The following is a 22,341-nucleotide window of genomic DNA, read 5'->3' as shown; positions in this document are numbered from 1 at the left end:
AGAAGGGGGAAACTGAGCCTGGAGGAGTGGGGCAGGGACTCAGGAGTTCATCTCCTGCAGCCACAGCGAGGTAAGAGTCTGGATTCTATTTACGATTTACGTAGCCAGGTCACCCTTGGCCTTTCGACCTTCCTGTCTGTGAAATGGACTTTGGGTCAATACAAATGGGAACGTACCCATCTACGTCCTGCCCCTCCGGGACTACAAGTCCCAAGGTACTCGAGGCGACCCCGGCTCCCCCTCCCCTCCGGGACCCGCCTCCCTCCGGTCCGAGTCACGTTGTCTAACCTGTTCCCGGCGCCTGCCCCGCCCCGTCCTCCGCTCCCCGCAGCCGGAGCCGGAGCCGGAGGAGGACCCCTGGTGCCAAGATCTGCCCCGGATCCGTGAGTTACACCCCCCCACCAGGGGTTCAGCGGCCCCGGTGGAGCCCGACACTGGCGTCCCTGGGAGGGTCGGGAGGAGACAAGGACGCCAGGTCCCAGGGCGGAGCTGGGGGACTCCAAGAACGTTAAAAGCTAGAACTTGGATGCCAGATTTACTGGGCAGAAGGAAAAGGGGCTCGGATGCCTGAGTTCTTGGAATGGAGGGCTCAGACACCTTGGTCCCGGGGAGACGTTCGGAAACGTCGGGACGTTTCAGTCCCTCGAAATGGGGGCTCTCGGACGCCTGAGTCCTTGAGTAGAACTGGGGTATTAGATCTCTTGGGGAGAAATGGGAGACTCGGACTGCTGGGGCTCTGGAATGGGCGGCCATCCCTACCACCCTTCAGCTGCCTTTTCGACCGAGCCTTTAGGTCTCCGAGCAGAATTAGGGGTAGGGTGGGGATAGTGGAACCCGGGTTCCTGAAATGAAGCAGAACAAACACCCAGGGTCCCTCTGGAGGCTGTGTCCCGCCATTCCCCCCACTTTCTGGCTCTGGGGCCGGGGCCAAGGTGGCAGGAGGGGAGTGGGACAGATCTCCAACCTCCCCTGTGCTGCTGCGCGATCCCCAACATGTCATTAACCGGGGCGTCAGACCTGCCTAAGCAGAGGAGTGACCTCCATCCCAGGGCGCCCCCTGGCGGGGGCGGGGAACCTCCTATTGTCCCATAAAGGGGGGAGATATCTGGGATTTGCAAAGGGCGTTCTAGAATCCAGGGCAGAATTCCAGAAGGTGGGGTTGGATTCTGGGGGGCTTGCATGGATGGCACAATACAGCCATTACACAGAGAGGACGGAGGTAAACTGAAGCTTAGGGGTCACACTGGCAGCAGAGTTGAGGGTCAGGATTTGCCCTCCCCCTTCCTCAGCCACTCTCTGGGCGTCGGGATACCATCCAGTCCCACGGGATTTTCTGACTCACTTCTCTCCTAGGGCTCCTGGCCCTGACCCTGAGGTGAAAAATGTCACCTCCACTCCCATCTGTCTGACCTGAGGTAGTGTGGGAGATAAGGGAGGATAGAGGCTAATTCTGGAGGTGTGTGTCTGTCCTTGAAGCTGGGGGAGGGCAGGGCTTGGCACCTCCCTCCGCCCGACTCCCCCTTCTCTCCATCCCCATGAGTCATGTGAAGGGATTAAACAAGGGGTGGGGCAGGGGGTTCTGATGAGAGGGAAGAACTTCCTAATGTCTGGGCTTGAAGGGCATTTGGTGGTAGCCTGAGATGAAATAAAAAATAATAACTGTGGCTGCCAAGACAGAGCTCACAGCGTGCCAGGCTCAGGGCTGGCAGGTAATGGATGGTTCCCATTGTCTACAGAAGTCTCCGGCAACTGCCCAAAGGTCTCACTTCCATTGAGGTTTGCTGAGCCCAGCCCAGGGAATGACTTCTTTCTAGTCCAATGGGGAAACTGAGGCTGGAGTGCGGGCACAACGCACACCCTAGGCTTTTGCCACCTTCTGTCTGGAATCTTCCAGGGATTCCTATGCCCTGGAATGGGCCAGCACTGGGGATGGCTAGAACTCAGGAAAGCAGGGGAGAATTTAGCATTCTGAGATCCAAGGGCTGAAGTCAAGATTCCAGGGGTTAAAGCTCAGGGCTTTTAGAATCTCAGAAAGATTTGAAAGGGCTGTTTTGGAGGAAAAAAATTACTTTGGCTTTGAGCCCTCAGTCTGTTCCAGGCCTGGGAATTAGGAATCTTATACGTGTGAACTTTATCTTGTACGCTTCCCTGTTCTAAACTCTATACATAAATTATGTCATTCAAACCTCACACTTCTTTGAGGTGAAGGTATTAATTCCCCCATTATACACACAAGGAAACTGAGGCACAGAGAAGCTGAATAGCCGAAGGTAGAGATTTAAAGAGGGGGAAGGCCCTAGCTCATTTCACAGACGTCCACAGAGCGGGGAAACCAAGTCCCAGACAGGGTGGAGCCTCTCCCAACGTCTGTCTATGTGGACAGAGCTGGGGGATTCCAATCTGGGTATTCCCAAACCAGCCTGGCGCTCTGACCCTGTTCCTACTCAGGATGATTCCTCCAGGAACCCCCCGCCCCTGATTTTTAACCCCAAAGAACCTGACTGGGGTGCAGAAGATGCCGGGGAGGGAGACCTAAGGGCGGAGGAGAGGGGAGCCCGGCGGAGAGGACGTGGGGGTGGAGGACAGGGGCCTGGAGCAGAGGCGCGGCCCCCGCCACCCTTGACCCCCCGCCGGGCCCCCGCTCCCCTGCCGCGGGAGGTGCGGCACCTGCCCGGGCCCGCCCCGCATTCCCCTGCTCTGAGCTCAGGAGCTGTCCGTCCGCCCCCCTGCGGTCGGGCCGTGACCTGGAGCGTCCCCTGGCGGCCCTGACGCCCGTTTCGCCCGCCTCAGACCCGGGACGGGCCCACGCCTAGCCTTGGCATTTCCTTAGACCCAGAGGATGTCAGCGTCTTAGAATTTGGGGATCATGAAATCCCCAAAAGAACCATTCGCTACCAGAATGCTGGCCCTGGAGGTAGCATAGATTTTTCATTTTTATATTTTAACGAACACAGACGGTTTCCTGTGTATCTCTGAGATTCTAATGCGGGGTCTTGCCTGGACCAGGGATCGAACTCTGTGCCCCCTGCAGTGAGAGCTCAGAGTCTTAACCACTGCACCGCCAGGGAAGTCCCCTATAGTCTCTACTTGTTGAGGCCTCAATTCTCAGAGCCTTGATTCCTCTTGCACCTTCTGGCCAGTTGGATCGTCACAACTGTCCTCTGAGGTAGACTGCTATTTATCCTCATTTTACAGATCAGGAAACTGAGGCAGTCTGGTCAGGTGGGACAATGGTGCCACCAGATTTGAACCCTCCTTAATTGTGCTTTTAGCAACTCCACTGTACCAGACATTCACCTAGACTTTTAGGACTTCGGAATCCTGGGATAGATAGAACTCAGTGCAGGAAGACAGAGAAATCTAGGCTAGCCAAAGGGGAGAATTCTAGAATGTTCCAAAGATAGAATCTGGGACTGAGAACTCTGAAACAATAGACTCTCAAGTCGAGGGTTTTAGCCTCTATCGAAATTTAATTACAACCTCAAGGCCCTTATAATTTCAGAATCTAGGCCTCTTAGAGATTGAGGAGGCCTCTCAGAATAGCTGATTTGCCTCCTCCTTTCACAATTGGGGAAACTGAGGCCCGAGGAGTGGAGGGGACTCTTAGCCCAAGGTCACACAATCCTAACACACCCAAATGAGCCACCAGCCCCAACAGGTTCTGTTCCGAGGCTTCCCAGACTGAGGCCAGAATCAGCACGCCCCAGCCTGCCCTGCTGCCCACGCCTGCACCCCAAGTCAAAGCTAAGTGGTCGGTTGATGTAGTGGGGAGGTGGCAGAGCTGGCGGGTGTGGTGGCTACCATGGAGATGGGCGTGGTGCTGGCCTGACTAGTTCCTGGTGGCTTGGCTCCTTCCCACTGTGTTGGCGGCCACAGTGGCCCAGCCATCCCTGGCCAACTCCCTGTTCTTCCTGTTGACGCCGGGTCTGTGTGAACACGCTGAGTCTCCTCTGGGTGGGGACTCTGGGAAGAGAGAGCTGAGTGGTCCCCGTCCTCTGGAGCCCCTCCAGACTGACGGAGATGCCCCAGAATAACAAGTTAGGTACAGGTGTGAAACCTAGTATGCCGACTTCTTGCAGGGTGACCTGGAACAACTGTTTCTGAGCCCCACTTTCTTTTTCTGCCATGGAGATTTTGATCATGGGATAAGGTATTAGCTGTAAAGCACTTGGCACAGTTCTAGGGGGCAGTGTTCTCTCAATAAATGGTTGTTTTATTTCATTATACCCTCGGGTAACTAGCAAAGGTCCTGGCACATAGTAGGCAGCACTGTCATTATTTTTGAAAAGATCCCCAGCATCTAGCAGTGTCTCTTGGTCCCTAGTAGGCATTCAGTAATTGATAGTTATTATTATTGCAGCCTCTGTTCACTATAATGTCTGTCACATAGTAGGTGGTCAATGGATAATTGTTGAAGGAATGATCACGTCTTATTAGGGCTGAGATAGAGAGATGGAGTAGGAGCCACGTAAAGAGAGTGAATTGTCCTTAGCCTTCCTGGAGGGCTTCGCAGGAGTTGGCGTTTCCCAGCAGGGGAGGTGGTGGGTCATAGCGCTTCCAGTGGAAGGAAGTAGGAGAGTAAAGGCCCCGTCCCGCTCCTCAAGGCCCCAGGTTCCCTGTGGGCGGGCTCTGAGCAGGCTCTCCCCCGCTCCCCCTCCCCAAACGCAGGCGCCCCGCTGCGGCCAGCCGGCACCATGGACAGCGAGGCGTTCCAGAGCTCGCGGAACCTTCTGGACCTGAACTTCCAGTGTGAGCTGGGGTAGGGGGCGGGGCTTGGTGGGGCGGGGCCCTCGGGGCGGGGCTGGGGGGGGAGCCTGGGCCCTGCCCAGAAATCCGGGTCCTCACTGCTACTACCGGCCGCCCAGCTCTAGCCGCGAAGCACATGGACCTGAAGAATACGGAGCTGGACACGGCGGCGGCCAAGGTGGACGAACTGACCAAGCAGTTGGAGTCGCTGTGGTCAGACTTGCCGGCGGCGTCTCTTGGCTCGCAGGCCAGAGCGCCGGCTAGGGTGAGCCTGCTTGCCCTGGTCCCCACCCGAGCCCCCAAAGTCAGGTTCTTTCCTCCAGGAGTTCAGGCAAGCCTGTCCCATGGGGCTGTGCAGGCTGTGGGCTATTTAAAGCTACTTGTGGGATTAGTGGAAGTGGGGATCAGTGGAAGTGGACGTCTGTCAGGACCCTCGGAAGAAAAGGGTTTTTTTCTAAGCGGCACAAAGGCACTATACATGCGAGCCCCAGCCCTGATTGCAGGGCTCCCTATGCCTGAATCTCTAGCTCCGTCCAACTCTCCAGGGTTGATTTTCGATCACCTCTATTGACCTACCAACCCTCTACTATTGTCTCCTTTGACCCCTCAATGTCCCGACCTCCCTACAGCTGTCCCGGTACAGCCTCAGCCCTGTCCCCGAGCCCTTGGGCTGCCGTGGGTCTCCCCGGAAGGCGACCACCGACGGCGCAGACATCTCGTTCGGACGCTCCGAGAGCGCCCCGGCTCTGCTCCCCTACAGCTCGCTGTCCCCTAAGGGCCGGCCGTCGTCACCGCGCACCCAGTTCTACCTGCAGCCGGATGCCTACAGCAGCCTGGACCGCGCGCCCTCACCCCGGCCCCGCACCTTCGATGGAGCAGGCAGCCCCCACGGCCGTTCGCCCTCCCCTCGCCCCGGCCCGCTCAGACAGCAGGGTTCCCCCACGCCCTTTGACTTCTTGGCCCGTGCCCGCTCCCCCCGTGTCAGCCCCCTGGCCGAAGGGCCCCAGGCCTTCTTTCCGGAGCGCGGGCCCTCGCCTCGCATCCCGACCGCAGCCTACGATGCGCCGACTGCCTTTGGGAGCCCCCTGCTGGGCCCTGGCGTCAGCGCCTTCGCCCCACCTCTGCGCGCGCAAGGTGAACCAGGGGGCCGAACTTGGCGGGTGGGAGTGGCGCAAGGTCCGGGACCAGCTTCGGCCCCCCCCCCGCCCGCCCCCCACATCCTCATGGGCAACCTCCCTGCAGACGACCTAACGCTTCGGCGGCGGCCCCCCAAAGCCTGGAACGAGTCTGACCTGGACGTGGCATACGAGAAGAAGTCCTCGCAGACAGCGAGCTATGAACGTGAGTGGTGTGAGGCCAAAGGAGTGGGGGACCCGGAGAGGCCTCCCCCAGACCCTAATGATTCCCGCCTCACAGGACTCGATGTCTTCGCGCGGCCTGCTTCACCAGGCCTGCAGCTGTTACCCTGGAGAGAGAGCAGCCTGGATGGGCTGGGGGCCCCCGGGAAGGTGAGGGGCCGGAGGAACTTGGGGAGGGGGCTGGTGGGCAAGGGTGGAGTCAGGGCTAGTCTTCCCCTCCTGGCTGCGCCCGCAGTTTCCGTACCCTTCCCCAGGCTCTTCCTTTATCCTGGATTTCCACCCCCTCCCTGACCGTCTTTCCTTTCCCTCCCTCTGTCTTCCCTCCCCTCCTTCTCTCCCTTCCCACCTTTTGCCTTTACCTCCCTCCTCCTTTCCTCCACTCCCTTATCATTCATTCCCTTATGCCTATCTCCTCCCACCTGAGCCCCTTCTATCTTCCTTCCTTCCCTCTTTCTCCCCCAGGACAACTTCACCAGTGCCACTCTGCCCCGCAATTACAAGGTCTCCCTTCTGACCAACGACAGGCGTTCTGATATGGACAGCTACCGCCGATCGCTGGGCTCCGCGGGCTCATCAGGCACTTTGCCCCGAAGCTGGCAGCCTGTCAGCCGCATCCCCATGCCTCCTACCAGCCCCCAGCCCCGAAGTGCCCCCCGCCATCGCCCCATCCCCCTCAGCATGATATTCAAGCTGCAGAATGCCTTTTGGGAGCACGGAGCCAGCAGGGCCATGCTCCCTGGCTCCCCCATCTTCTCTCGAGCTCCCCCGCCTAAGCTGCTTCCCCAGCCCCAGCTGCCTCCACAGTCCCAGCCACAATTACAGCCTCAGCCCCAGCTTCAAGCCCTTGCCCCCGTCCCCCAACCCCCGCAAGAGACTTGGTCCGCTGTGAGTGAAGGTGAGTCAGCAATGGGGGTTCCGGAGGGATGGGTGAAGGGAGGGCAGATGGCTGGGGACCAAACCAGCTTGGGGTCCCATCACAACCAAACACCTGTTTCCAGACATTGTCCCTGCAGAGAGCAAGGCCAGGTGAGCTTGGGGATTTGCTCAGGAACTAGGGATAGCACAGTGCTTAAGCATGGACCCTGGAGTCAGACTGGCTGGCTCCACACTGTGTGACCTTTGGCAAGTCAGTTAACCTCTCTGGACCTCAATTTCCTTAAGTGTAAAAGGTGAATAATGATAGAACCTACCTTACTGGGTTATGGTACTAGATTATTTAATCCATATAAAGTCCTTAAAATAGGGCCTGATGTATAGAAAGCCCTCAATAGCTATCATATTAATCATTATTAATAGTTTTTGGTGTGAGACCAGCGCAGGGCCTGGATTTAAGCAGAGTGGGTTTTGATCCCCTCTCTACCATTGACATGCTGTGTGACTGAGGATAATTTAATTAACCCATCTGCACTTACATTTTCTCATCTGTGAAGAGAGATTAATAACATTTACTTCATAGATTACGATGGACAGTCAATGAAATCATGTATAAAATGATCATTGTAGGGCTTCCCTGGTGGCGCAGTGGTTGAGAGACCGCCTGCCGATGCAGGGGACACGGGTTCGTGCCCCGGTCCGGGAAGATCCCACATGCCGCAGAGCGGCTGGGCCCGTGAGCCATGGCCGCTGAGTCTGCGTGTCCGGAGCCTGTGCTCCGCAACAGGAGAGGCCACAGCAGTGAGAGGCCCGCATACAGAAAAAAAAAAAAAAATAATAATAATATATATATATATATATATATAATTGTATATTTCTACCTGCTTTAGAAGCTCTGACAGAAAGGCAAGAAACAGAGAGAAAAGACCAACAAGTACTAAGATTCTAGTCCCAGCAATTTTCTTTCTTTCTGTATTTATTTTTGGCTGCCTCGGGTCTTCCTTGCAGCGCGCGGGCTTTCTCTAATGAGAGCGAGCAGGGGCGGTGTGCGGGCTTCTCACTGTGGTGGCTTCTCTTATTCTGAGCCCGGGCTCCAGTAGTTGTGGCGTGTGGGCTCAGTAGTTGGGGCGCATGGGCTTAGTTGCTCCACGGCATGTGAGATCTTCCCGGACCAGGGATTGAACCCGTGTCCCCTGCATTGGCAGGCAGATTCTTAACCCCTGCGCCACCAGGGAAGTCCTCAGCAATTTTCTGCCTGAGATGTTAGGAGAGGAAATTCATACAATCTTAGAAAGTCAAGTTTATCATAATGGTAGGAGCAGAGATTCTGGAGTCAGATAGGACTGAGTTCAAATCCCAGCTGTGTGGCTTTAGGCAACTGACTTGCCTTCTCTGAGACTCAGTTTCCCTTTCTGTAATAATGAGATGTTAGCCATATCAACGTCACAAGGTAGTGGTGAGAGTTCAGTGATAGGCATGTAAAGCACGAGGCACATGCTAAGTGCTTGTTAAATGGGGGATGTCATAATTGTCTATTATTCACAACCCAGGGAAAGTGTAGCCCAGAGAAAGCAAGGCACTGCCCTGAGGTCACACAGCAAATCAGGCATTTGCTGCAAGTCCTGGAAGTTGTGGGGAGGGAGTCTCTCGGGTCTCTCGGGACCCCTCCTTTGATGGGGCTCTTGCTCCTTCTAGGCTTCCCCAAACCTCCCACTGAGCTGGAGCCTGAGCCGGAGCTGGAGGGGCTGCTGACACCAGGGCTGGAGGCTGGTGATGCAGATGAAGGCGCTGTAACTCGGCCCCTTAGTCCCACACGGCTGCAGCCAGCACTGCCGCCCGAGGCACAGTCAGTGCCCGAGCTGGAGGAGGTGGCACGGGTGCTGGCAGAAATTCCACGGCCCCTCAAACGCAGGGGCTCCATGGAGCAGAGCCCTACTATAGCCCTGCCCCCCACCCACAAGAAGCAGTACCAGCAGATCATCAGCCGCCTCTTCCATCGTCACGGTGGGCCTGGGGGGCCCGAGCCTGAGCTGTGTCCCATCACTGAGGGGCCTGAGGCCAGGGCGGGGCCCCCTGCTCCAGCCCCACCAGCTCCCATACCACCTCCAGCCCCTCTCCAGAGCAGCCCACCAGAGCAGCCGCAGAGCATGGTAAGTAATAGAGGAGGAAACTGGGGTGTATGACTTAGCATATGGAAGCATCCCTTCCCTTTTAGGACAGAACCTGGAAATCGCACGCATTCCACTGGCCCGGGAGCCCAGCTGCAAGGCAAGCTGAGAAATGCAGTTTTACATCTAAGTGTATCTGTGCTCAGAAGAAAGGGAGAACATATATGGAGGGGCATTCAGAAGTCTTGGCCACATCGAGATTTTCTCTTCTCCTCTCCAGTAACCTGTCCCCCCAGGGCTTCCCTTCAGGAATCTTAGAGTCTTCCAACCTGGAAATGACTTTGTCTTGGCATGACAGAGGGTTTATTCTGGGGTCTGAAAACCTGCCTGAATCAAGGCAGTAACCATTTCTCTCCCTAGTTGCCACAGCCTCTCATGTCCGCCTTCTCTGGGGAGCTGCTCTCTCCTCTTACACCTCAGCAAGCCTGTGCCATGGTTAGAAATGGCCCACCCGGCCCTGACTCAACATGACCTCTCAGTTCAAGTCCATGGTGTCCTCTGACTCTGGTCAGAGCTTCTTCCATTCAGATTTTCAAGAACAAGTCTCTGGTCTCTGAGGTTGTGGGTGTCGTGGTTAAGTGCACCAGTGGCAGAGCTAGGCTGCCTGGGTTCAAATCCCAGCTCCACAGCACTTATCGGCTGTGCAACCTTGGGCCAGACACATAGTCTCTCTGTGCCTCAGTTTCCTCATCTGTAGAATGGGGATGAAAATAAGCACAGGGTTGCTGTGAGGATTTAATACATGAATATAGTGCTTAGAATAGTGCCTGGCACTTTACTATTATTGTTATCATTTGACCAGGGGCTGGTCTCCTGCTGATCTTGGTCTGGTTTCTGCATCGTGGCTTGGAGGGAGCGGGCTGTAGTCACATGGAACAATCCTGATTGCTCAGTGTGGGTAGACAGATGTAGGAGAACAATGCTCAGAGAAGACGTGGGGGCCAGGTGGACCCCCACATGCGTATTCCCAGGCCCTCCTGAGGGTGGAGCCAAGAAATGTTGAGGCTCAGGATCTTGAAATCAAGAATGGAAGAATGACAGTGTCTTGAAATGGTCAAGTTGCCTCATTGCAGAATCACAAAGTTCTGGCCACAGAGAAACCTGAACGCTCACAGAATTCAAAAATTAAATTCTGACATCACAGACTCAGAAGAGTGAAATTTCAGAATTCCAGAACACTGAAGGTTTGCACAGGATCTTACAATTAAAAAGTTAGTAACACAAACCCTGGTTATTACTGATTCTTGAAGTCCCCAGAACTGAAAATTAAAGACTCATCATTTGAATCTTAAATCATAGATGAGTGCACGCATATGTTATAATACAGAATTTTATTTTAAGTGAACATTTTCCACTAGAAAGGAACACACAAACATAATAACTAGGAAGAAATAGATAAAAGTAGAATAAAGAGGCCCAAATAACAGCATTCAGAGAGAACCACGATTAACATTTTGAGTATTTCCTTCCAATCTTTTGGAATGAAATTCTCACCATGAAATATTCAAGTTCTCAATCATAGAATCTTGGGAATGCAACGTCCTGGGTCCTCAGCAATTTGAAATGGCACAAGTTAGCATTTCTGGACTCACACATATTGGAAACTTAGCATCAGAGAATTTTTAAATGGGTGGCTCGTGGGATCTTCAAATTCCAGAATCTTGAAATCATTGACATCGAAGACCAGAATCACAAATGCTGTATGCTCAGAATAAGTGAATTTTGTAGGACACTTGAAAATCAAAAATAAGAAGGCACAAGGAATAATATGATAAGTATTCTAATTTCCTAAATTACTAATTATCTCTTTAGAATAAATTTCTATAACTAAAAGTACATAATTTAAAAATATATATTCTAATTCCAAACAGCTGAAATTAACACTTGGTAACATCTTGTCAGGTGTGCTTCCTAGCATTTTTTTTTTTAATACATAAAAGAAATGAAACTATGGATTGAATATCTGGCTTCCACAATCGTCAACCTCGTGGTCTCCAAGCTTCCTCTCAGGTCTCAGGGCCCAAGATTCCAAAATCACCCGATTCCCTGAGTGTTGCAGGGAACCTGAGGCTATAGAACTGAGGGACCCTCCTTCCCATGGCCCTCTGGACTCAGGATACGTGTACGTACGTTCCTGGGTTCCAATCTCAGCCCTGTCTAGTTGGATGACCTGGAGTGGCCGCCTGGTCCCTGAGCCTCTGTTTCCCCGCTCTGAGGAATGGGTATATTAGCAATCCCCGCCAAGCCACTGAAGCCCCGGTTCTGTCCCCCAGGAGATGCGCTCGGTGCTGCGGAAGGCCGGCTCCCCGCGCAAGGTCCGTCGCGCGCGCCTCAGCCCGCTCGTGCTGCTGCTGGACGCCGCGCTGACCGGGGAGCTGGACGTGGTGCAGCAGGCGGTGAAGGAGGTGAGTGCTGCCGGACAGAAGGGCGGCCGGGGTGGGGGCGGCAGACGCTGGATAGCAGCCGCGGGACTGAGCCTCTCCGTCCCCCGGCTCGTCCAGATGAACGACCCGAGCCAGCCCAACGAGGAGGGCATCACCGCCCTGCATAACGCCATCTGCGGCGCCAACTACCCCATCGTGGACTTCCTAATCGCGGCGGGTGCCAACGTCAACTCCCCCGACAGCCACGGCTGGTGAGTCCTGACCTCGCGCGGCCGGCGTGGGGCGGGGAAGGCGCTGCGGGCCCCAGCGCGGCCTCTCACGCCTGCCTCCCTCGCCCAGGACACCGTTGCACTGCGCGGCGTCCTGCAACGACACGGCCATCTGCATGGCGCTGGTGCAGCACGGCGCGGCAATCTTCGCCACCACGCTCAGTGACGGCGCCACCGCCATCGAGAAGTGCGACCCCTACCGCGAGGGTTACGTCGACTGCGCCACTTACCTGGCAGGTGCGAGGCAGGGCTGAGGCGCCTCGGTGGGCGGGCTGGGCCACCTCTGGGGGAGGGCGTCGCGGGGACTGGGACGCCCAGCTGGTAGATGTTGGGCGGGGGAAGGCGGCAGACTGCGGCTCCTGAGAGAGGACGCGGGGGGCTGTACCAACCTTGTGGCAGCATCACCGAGGAGGGGCCGGCGGGATGGACCACCTGCAGGGGTGGGGCACTGGGCCTCCCACCTGGCAGGTGCAAGAAGGGTGTGTGGGCGCAGCAGACTGTGCCACCTTCGAGGGAGAGGGGGACAGGGGAACTGTGCCACGCAAGCTGGACACCTGTAGGGAGAAGAGCAGGTGTGGAGACTGCGCCGCTTTCTCATCCACGGGGGTGGGGAGTTGGACGTTCCAACTATACCATCTACCTGGCCTAGGGCTGGGCACATGGGCTGTGCTACCTGTGGGAAATACAGCACCACACAGGTGAGAGGTGAGCAGGCCATGGCTTCTGGGGAGGAGCTTGGGGACTCTTCCACTCCTAGTGAGACAGGAGGCTGTACCATATATCTCCGGTGGGGGGGGGGTGCACATCACTTAAATAGGTGATGGGAGGAACTAGGTAGGCCGTATCCTGGGGAAGTGCCTAGGGTCTGTAGCGCTCACCTGGAGGGGCCAACTCTATCATAAGGCGGGGTTGGGGACCTCAGAGAGTTGGGGTAAGGCAGGCTGTAGGACCTGGGGGTGGGCCAATGTATTTGGGAGGTGAGCCTGGAGGGACTACACGACAGCCTGCTGTGCTGTGGTAGAAAGTGGGTGGGAGCCGTGGGGCTGTAACACCTGCCTTAGTGGTGAGCAGCGGCAGGCCAGGACCGCTGGGGCGGGAAATAGACCGTCCACTGAAGCTTTGGGAAGGGGGATTGTGACTACCTTTGTCACAGGTAGATGAAGCCTACCAGTTTGTCCCTCCTACCTGCCTGGACTTGGAGAGTTCTGTGAGGACGAAGTAGAGATTGAATAGCACACTTGCTGGGGGGGGGGGGGGGGGGGGGGAGGGGTGGTGGAGAGGAGGAGAAACTGGAACACGGTGGACTGAACCATTAAAGAGGGGGGAACATGGTGGACTGTACCATCTGGAAAGGGGGCTAAATCCTTGATGGGCTTAAAGGGGGGTTCGGGTGGCCTATACTATCTGGAAAATTGTTACATCCTCTTTGAGACTATCTTTTGGGGAGGGGGCGCAGTGTGCACTGCACCATCTGGAAAGGGGGAGTTGGGACCACTTTGTGGGGAGCAGTAGGGCTGAACCATCTGAAGGAGGAGTTGAGTCATCTATGGAGACTGGACCACTTACGGGGGGGGGTGGGGTGCAGACGACTGTACTTCTAGGAGTGATACAGGGACTTAACCAGATATAAATGGAAATGGGGACCACTGACCCTGCCTCGGGGGTTGGTGGGCCGGCTTGATGCACCCCAGTGTTTTAGAGACTGTCAGTCCTGGCAGCTGACTCCAGCTCAGGCCCCCCTCTCCAGACAGGGGTACACAACTTTTCAAGCGGCCCATTCCCCGAGGTGAGGCTGGCGCCAAATCTCAGGGTCTGTCCCTGTCCCCAGCGCGTCGTATCCCTGAGTGTTCCCGGCCCCCCTGAACCGGGCGCTGACGATCCCTGCGGTTTCATGTTTCAGACGTGGAGCAGAGCATGGGGCTGATGTACAACGGGGTGGTGTACGCTCTCTGGAATTACAGCGCTGAGTTTGGAGACGAGCTGTCCTTCCGCGAGGGCGAGTCGGTCACCGTGCTGCGGAGGGATGGGCCAGAGGAGACGGACTGGTGGTGGGCCGCGCTGCACGGCCAGGAGGGCTACGTGCCCCGTAACTACTTCGGGGTGAGCCCAGAAGCGATATTGTGAGGAAAGGGGTGATCCCACGGGGAAAAAGGGCAAGAGAGACAGTGCATTACATTGGGGAGGAGGGGAGGTCAGAAGAGTCCATTATCGGTTGTGGGGAGGTGAGGATGAGCCCATCATAATAACGGGGGAGGTAAGGGAGATCCCCTTTTAGTTAGGGGAGGAAGAGCCACTTACTGGTGGTACTTCGTGGGGTACTCACCAGTACTGCCTTCCTAGTGATTTGATTGGTTCGTGCTCAATCAAATATTTTTATTATTCCTAATATTCATGGGGAGGTAAAGAAGAATGTATTCTAGCCAAGGGGAGTCATGACGAATCCCATCTTGGTGATGCGGGCAGTTAAAGAATCGTGTATTACAGGCCTGGAAGCTTTTGTTACACTGCATTGGGCAGGGTGAGGAAGAATCCATGAATAAAATCGCGGTAGAACTGAGGGAGATGCTACTAGGTTAGGGGAGGAGACCAGGAAGATCCCATTATATTCCTGGGAGAGAAGACGATTCCTTTAATTGGGGAATAGGTGGAGGTGGGTCCCAACCAGGCAGCCATGGTGGTAGGGAGAGGCGGGCGTCTTTTTTATGGCCGTATGGGAGACTCGGAAATACGCCATTTCATCAAGCCGGCTGCTGATGGGAAGGCTCCAGCTGGTGCTTGCAGCTGACAGGGGACTCTGGTGTGGTTTGGGAGATACTGAGAGGGTCCTTTAGGAAGGGATGGGAGGATGGAGACAGTCCACGTGTTTGGGGGTGGATCAGGTGACTGTATTAAGTTTGGGGTGGAATGAAGGGGTGGGAGCTCCTGGTGTCTGAAGAGCCTGTCTTCCCTCAGCTCTTCCCCAGGGTGAAGCCGCAGAGGAATAAGGTCTAGCTGGAGAGAAGGACTTTTCGAAGGGAGACAGGAGAAAGCAGCAGCTGCCTTCATTCCAGAACTCCTCCTCCCTTACTGCTGCATCTCTCTGCGCCCCCAATCCTTGCAGGGACGAGGTCCTTGCCAACACCTCTCTGCTTCTCTGGAAGCCCTGGGGAGAAGGAGAACCCCAGCCTTAAATTTAGAAAACTGCCTTAGCTGTGGGAGGTTGTGGTGGGGCTGGGAATCACTGGGGGCAAGAGAGACCCCCCCCCACCATCTGCCAAGTCACATCCTGTCCAAAGTGCCTCCTGCTCCTACTGCCCCCCCCCCCCCCCCCCCCCCCCCGCCGAAAAGCAAGGCAACCCACCATCCCAGCGGAGCCTGGAGTGGGTCACCGCCACTGGATTTTCCCAGGAGTCACCTCCGCCACTATCTCTACCAACAGCCTTCAGGGGCCAGGTGAGGCATATTAGTCTCTATCAGCATCCCTGCCCCCTCTCTCCCCAGTCAAGTGCCTTTACACAGTGCCAGTTTTATAACAGAATGGGGACGTTTTTCATTATAAATAAAGGTAGTTTGCACAGAAATTGACTTCCGTCTCTTCGAACTCCATTCTGACTTAATAATTCTCCTCATTGTTACTATTTTTGGTAAACCAGTCTTAAAGTAGCCCCTTTGGAAGGAATTTCCCTCATGTGAATCCAATCCTTCCTCTTTCAAATATGCCTGCTTTTTTTTTTTTTTTTTTTTGTAGTGTCTTGACCTTTTTTTCATGTTTTGGATTCTTCTTTTTAAGCGTCCTTAAGCTTAAAGACATAAAATGTCTGATAATTCTATCATCTGAAGTTTGGTACCATCTCCTCCTGTAGTTTGGTGTGTCCGCTGGCTCTCACTCATGGTGGCTTGTTTCCTCATGTGTATTGAAATTATGCATTGTGAGATCATCTTCAACAGGGCTTTATCTACTGGAAATCCATGTGGACTTTTTGAGGGTCTGACCCTGAAGAGTGATTTTCCTTTGCTTCTTCTCCACTTTTTTATTTCATAAACTTCCCCTTGAAGATTTTTGACAAATCAGAAGCCTTTCTCTCTTCTGATTTGTATTTCTTTACAAATCATAAAACTTCAACATTGTCATTGTCTGCAGTGTCCAAAACAACTCACGTGGGAATTTTAATTATTTTTAATTAATTTAAATTAAATAAAAATTAAGGATTCAATTCCTCAGTCACACTAGCCACTTTTCAAGTGCTCAGTAGCTACATGTGGCTACCATTTTGGACAGTGCAGATAGAGAACATTTTCATCATACCAGAAAGTTCTGTTGAGTAAAGCTGATATACATTTCCATCATCCAGAAGTTCCATTGTGCCTCTTTGCAGTCAATATATGCATGTCTCCTCCCCATAAGGGGTAGCCGCTTCTATCACTGCCGATTAATTTTCATGAATACCCTTTAAAAATCAAATGGTCCTGGTACTAAGATATTTGTAATGAAGAAAAACAGTCCTCCTGCTACCTCTCCCTACTCCCATCTGCTTTCCAGAGGCCACCATTTTCAACTGCTATAGCTGTTTCCTCTGGTATTTTCTTGTATGTTTCTAAATACGCTGGCATTGCTATTTCTTGATTTCTCAATTTTAGACATTCTCTACTGATTTCCTGGTGTAGTAGATGAGGTTTGAGGTCTATTAATCTGACTCTACTTTCCCTCTCCTCAATGAAATCATAATTTTTATATCAATCAATAGTTTTTTAAATGTTGTGATATGTAAATATGTTTTCACTGCAGAGCCATGCAGTATATTAGAATTTTCTCTTCACAAATTTCTAAATTTTTGAGAATTAAATTTACCTTTGTCACTTGCTTAATTTTATTTGCACCTATACTTAATCTTTTTCAAATGTTCCATGGAATCGTCCATATTACTAACAGCTCACTCAAGCTTTTTTTCCTCCCTCCTAAAGTCCTCTCTCCTACTTGAATGAGGACTTGATGCTTTCTAGGCCTACACTAAGCTATCCTGGACTTCCCTGTGTTGGATATTGTTTCCTCGATTCCATGTCTATCTTTGTTGACTCTTCATTTTGCTGGAGCACATGCTCCAGTCGTTCTCTTAAAAGGGAGAGGAAGAGGTAAAGATTTTTGAGTTCTTGCATGGCTTAATAGAGTATCCCTTGTCACTCAAATCTATTTTCTTCCTAAGTCGGAATGCAAGTTTGGATAACAAAGGAAACCTGTTTGTTTGTTTTTTTCTCCCCTCAGATTTGTTTTCATTCTCCCTCTGCTTTGAACTTGTATTTGACTTGCTTTATTCTGGAAGCTTTTGGGATCTTCTCACTTTCTCTGGTTCTGAAATTTCATGAGGATGTGCCTCACTGTAGCTTTTATTCATTAATCATTCTGACCCTAAGTCTGTCCTTTCAATCTGGAGACTCATAGCCTTTGGTTCTGGGAAATTTTCTTGTATATTTTTGTGTTGGTTTCTTTGTGTGTGTGTGTGTTGGTTTCTTCGTTTTCTTGCTCTCTTTTTCTGGAATTTTTATAATTTGGATGTTGAATCTTCTGGTTTGAGCTTTCAGTGTTCTTATCTTTTCACCACTATTTTCCATCTCTGTTAATTTTCCCCTTACTTTCTGGGAAATTTCCTTGACTCTATCTTCTAATCCTTTTATTAAAATTTATGTTTCATCGGGGCTTCCCTGGTGGCGCAGTGGTTGAGAGACCGCCTGCCGATGCAGGGGACGCGGGTTCGTGCCCTGGTCCGGGAAGATCCCACATGCCGCAGAGCGGCTGGGCCCGAGAGCCATGACCACTGAGCCTGCGCGTCCGGAGCCTGTGCTCCGCAACGGGAGAGGCCACAACAGTAAGAGGCCCACGTACCACAAAAAAAAGAAAATTAATGTTTCAGCTATTATTTTGAATTCCCAAGGACTCTTTCTTGTTATTTAATTATTCATTTTTCATAGCCTCCAGTTCCTATTTTATAAATGTGATATCATCTATTATCTTGCTAGGTATTTTTTATAGTATTTTAGTTACAGGTGTTTTTGTGTTTGTTTTGTAACTTTCTTTTTTTTCCTGTGTAATCTTTGTTTCTTCTGGGCTTCTTTATTTTGTATGTGTTTACACTAGTCTGATCTCTCTTTTGCATAACAGAGATAGGTTCGTTTCCCATTACTGCTATAACAAATTATCACAAACTTAGTAGGTTAAATAACACAAATTTATTGTCTTTTAATTCTGGGGGTCCGAAGTCTGAAACAGGTCTCAGTGGGCTAAACTCAAGGTGTTGTCAGGGCCATGTTCTACTGGGGGGAATCTGTTTCCTTGCCATTTCCAGTTTCTAGAGGTTGCCTATATTTCTACCTATATTTCTGTTTATGATGATTTAGTGTTCCCTAAGATTATAGAGATTTACTCTACCTTACTCCTCTGAGTTCCTTCTGAGTCCTCACCAGCAGAATTGCTAACACCCATATTTCTACAAATGGTCTGCAAGGCTATCTAGGCTTTTCCCATCATTTCTCAACATTGTTCCAGCCTCTGCCCATTGTCCAATTCCAAATCCACTTCCACATTTTTAGGTATTTGTTACAACAGCACCTTACTTCCAGTACCAAAATCTGCACTAGCTTCCTTTCGCTGCTTGTAACAAATTGTCACAAACTTGGAGGCTTAAACAATACAAATTTATTATCTTACCATCTGGAGGTCAGACATCTGAAATGGGTCTCACTGAACTAAAATCCAGGTGTCAGCAGGGCTGAGTTCCTTTCTGGAGACTATGGGAAAGAAGCCCTTGCCTTGCCGTTTCTAGTTTCTAGAAGCTGGCTGTATTCCTTGGTTCATGGCCCCCTTCTGTCTTCAAAGCCAGCTCTTGCATCAGTTCCATCTCATACTTCCATTGTCACAGCTTTATCTCTTGACTCTGACCCTCCTGGCTCCCTCTTTCACTATGGCTACACTGGACCCATCCAGATAATCCAGGATAATCTCCCCATCTCAGAATCTTTAACTTAGTCACATTTGCAAAGTCCTTTTTGCCACATAAGGTAGCAAAGGAGAACAAGTAAACAAGGAGACAGGACTTCCCTGGTGGCGCAGTGGTTAAGAATCCACCTGCCAATGCAGGGGACATGGATTCGATCCCTAGTCTGGAAAGATCCCACATGCTGCGGAGCAACTAAACCCGTGCGCCACAACTACTGAGCCTGCACTCTGGAGCCCGTGAGCCACAACTACTGAAGCCCACACACCTAGAGCCCATTCTGCACAACAAGAGAAGCCACCGCAATGAGAAGCCCGCGCACCGCAACGAAGAGTAGCTCCTGCTCGCCGCAACTAGAGAAAGCTCGGGCGCAGCAAAGACCCAATGCAGCCAAATAAATAAATAAAATTTAAAAACAAAACAAACAAACAACAAAAAAAACCCCAAGCAGGGCTTCCCTGGTGGCGCAGTTGTTGAGAGTCCGCCTGCCGATGCAGGGGACACGGGTTCGTGCCCCGGTCCGGGAAGATCCCACATGCCGCGGAGCGGCTGGACCCGTGAGCCATGGCCGCTGAGCCTGCGCTCCGCAGCGGGAGAGGCCACAGCACTGAGAGGCCCGCGTACCGCAAAAAAAAAAAAAAAACAAAAAAAAAAAAAACAAGCAGACAGAAGTCCCTGCTCTCAAATTCAAATAGTATCTGGAACTTTGATTATATTAAGCAATTATTATTCCTTTTTTTGAGATGTGCTATGATATTATGGTTATGTTTTTACAAAGAGTCTTTTCTTTTAGAGCTACATTCTGAAATACTGATGGATGAAATGATATGATGTCTTGGATTTGCTTCAAAATAATCAACTGGTGGGAGGGGAAGTGGTTGGGGTGTAGATGAAACAAGATCAGCCCTGAGTTGAAGATTGATAAAGCTTCATGTAGCTGAGGCTTCGTTAGACTATTCTCTCAACTTTTGTATCCATTTGAAATTGTCCCTAATAACCGGTGATAAAATGCCCCTGGTTTTGTAGAGCCGACATTCTAGTGGAAGAGACAGACAATAAACAAAATGATAAGCAAGAACTATATTCTGTCAGATGCTGATCGCTGCTATGGAAAAAACTAAAGCAGAAGTGGATATATTGCGCCTGATTGGAAGTGTATTCATTCATTTCCTCTGGCTACTGTCACAAATGACCCCAAACTCAGTGGCTTAAAACAACACACATTTATTTTCTTACAATTCGTAAAATCAGAAGTCTGAGGTTAGTTTCACTGGGCTGAAACCAAGGTGCTGGCAGGGCTGCACTCCCTCCAGAGGCTGTAGAGAAGAATCAATTTCCTTGTCTTTTGCAGCTTCTAGAGCTGCATTCTTGACATTCCTTGGCTCGGCCCTCTTCCTCCAACTTCAAAGCGTGGCATCCTGCTTCAGTGTAGCATTGCCTCTGTTTCTGTCCTGCTGTCAAATCTCCCTATTATGAGGACACGTGATTACATTTAGGACGCACCTTGATATCTCTCAAGATCCTTTAACCATCACACCTGCAAATTCCCTTTTGCCATATGTGGAAGGAAAATAAAAATGGAGTCAGTATCGCTAAGAGAACTCTCTAAAATGGAGCTGGGAGGCCATCGACGAAGTGTGACTTACGCACATCCCAGCCTGGATGGAATCTGACCTTTTGATCACTTATTGTCTTAACATAGGCATCAAGAACAGCTGCCCAGGGACTTCCCTGGTGGCACAGTGGTTAAGAATCCGCCTGCCAACGCAGGGAACACGGGTTCGAGACCTGGTCCGGGAAGATCTCACATGCCGCAGAGCAACTAAGTCCGTGTGCCACAACTACTGAGCCTGAGCTCTAGAGCCCTCAAGCCACAACTACTGAAGCCTGCACGCCTAGAGCCCGTGCTCCGCCACAGGAGAAGCCACCGCAATGAGAAGCCCGTGCACCTGCTCTCTGCAACTGGAGAAAGCCTGCGCTCAACAACGGAGACCCATGCTGCCAAAAATAAATAAATAAATAAATTTATAAAGTTAAAAAAAATAAAGAAAGAACATCTGCCAAAAATGCAAGATACTTATCGGACCCTTACCCTAAAATAACTCATGACAGCCTATCTACTTGTGGGACCCTTACCCTAAAATAACTCTTGATTCCTTAAGGACAAGTATTCCCTGGCTTGTGTCAGAGCCAATCACGATTCTCACCAGACAACTTTAACAACCTTGTAGCTTTTGTTTTATAAGCCCCTGATGCTTTCTCTTCCCCAGAACACTCCTTCAGTTTTACCCGAATCTGTCTCCTGAATTGCAATTCTTCTTTTTTTTTTCTTTAAATTTTTATCAGAGTATAGTTGATTTACAATGTTGTGTTAGTTTCAGGTGTACAGCCTGAATTGCAGTTCTTAAGACCCCATATAAACTCTTGTTTGCAGCCTTCTGTGTTTTGTTTTGTTTTGTTTTTGGTTGACACATGTAACCTATGAACATTCATAGGTTCCAGGGCCTGGAGATCTTTGGGGACCATTATTCAGCCTATCCAGGGTGTATTGCAATTGCAATTTAAACAGGGTGGTCAGGGAAGGCCTCGCTGAGGAAAGGATTCTTGAGGAAGACTCTAGGAAGGCTTGAGGGAGGTGAGGAAAGAAGCCATGCAGAGATCTGAGAGAAGAGCCTTTCAGACACAGAGAATAGTGACTACAAAGGCCAGGAGGAGGCAGGAGGCAGTCATTCTAATTGGCTGCTGTCAATCACCCCTGCTCCCAGGTATTCATGCCCTTCAGTAGCCCCTCCCCCTGACTGTGGGCTTGTTGTAGTGATGTATCCTAAGGAATGCAATACACTAATTCCTCACCATCCATGGGTTCCGCTCAACCAACAGCGGATTGAAAATACAGTCGTCCCTTGGTATAAGCGGGGGAGATTGGTTCCAGACCCCCATGGATACCAAAAATCTGTGAATACTGAAGCCTGTCATACAAAATGGCCTAGTACGGTTCGTCTTCTGTATCTGCGGGTTCTGAATTCGTGGATGCGGAGGGCAGACTGTAAGGAACTTGAGCATATATTCACTGAGCCCCTGCTCTGTGCATGTCCTGTACTGGGTGGCAAAAGGCACACACAGTGGTGACCAAGACAGTCTCAGCCCTACCCTCCTGAGGCTCGCAGTCCAGTGGGGGAGACAGAAACATCCCCAGAGAGTGACGACCCAGAGTGGGCAGGGCAGGGATGAAGGTGGGCTGGGAGGCAGCACCTGGCCTAGCTGTAAAGCCTTTGGGCAAGTTTTTCTCTGAGACTCAGTTTCCTCGCCTCTAAAGTGGCAATGATGACCCTTACATCAACAAATGACATTTATCACAATCATACGAATGAGAATATACTTCCAAAGTTAGGCAAAGGCTCTGAGAATAAGTCCTAGGGAGCTAGTAGAACTCATGATGGTGGTGGTGGTAGGGGCGGGTGTTGAGCCAGTTAGTGAGGTTGCTGACATGACCTTGAGCCTTAAGAGACACCACAGAGATGCTCCTTGCAGTACCATGTACGAGGAGAACAAACTGGGAAGAGCAAACACACGTGACT

The 22,341-nt window shown here is 51.6% G+C and overlaps 1 protein-coding gene across 1 annotated transcript; it reads left to right on the top strand.

Moving 5' to 3' along the window:
- Positions 1-332: 332 nt before the first annotated feature.
- On the top strand, positions 333-15,557 carry PPP1R13L (protein phosphatase 1 regulatory subunit 13 like). The gene is made up of 13 exons (XM_079908790.1): positions 333-383; positions 4,669-4,749; positions 4,866-5,011; positions 5,376-5,880; positions 5,989-6,087; positions 6,163-6,254; positions 6,567-6,999; positions 8,673-9,127; positions 11,419-11,550; positions 11,647-11,780; positions 11,869-12,035; positions 13,699-13,898; positions 14,751-15,557. Exons 2-13 carry the CDS (start codon positions 4,695-4,697, stop codon positions 14,787-14,789), a joined length of 2,457 nt encoding a protein of 818 aa, XP_079764916.1. The 5' UTR covers positions 333-383; positions 4,669-4,694; the 3' UTR covers positions 14,790-15,557.
- The last annotated feature ends 6,784 nt before the right edge of the window (positions 15,558-22,341 follow it).

The sequence above is a fragment of the Stenella coeruleoalba genome (genome assembly GCF_951394435.1).
Source record: "Stenella coeruleoalba genome assembly, chromosome: 20".
Classification (NCBI taxonomy): domain Eukaryota; kingdom Metazoa; phylum Chordata; class Mammalia; order Artiodactyla; family Delphinidae; genus Stenella; species Stenella coeruleoalba.
The sequence above is the reverse complement of the archived record's forward strand: the minus strand, read 5'-3'. Positions and strand labels throughout refer to the sequence as shown.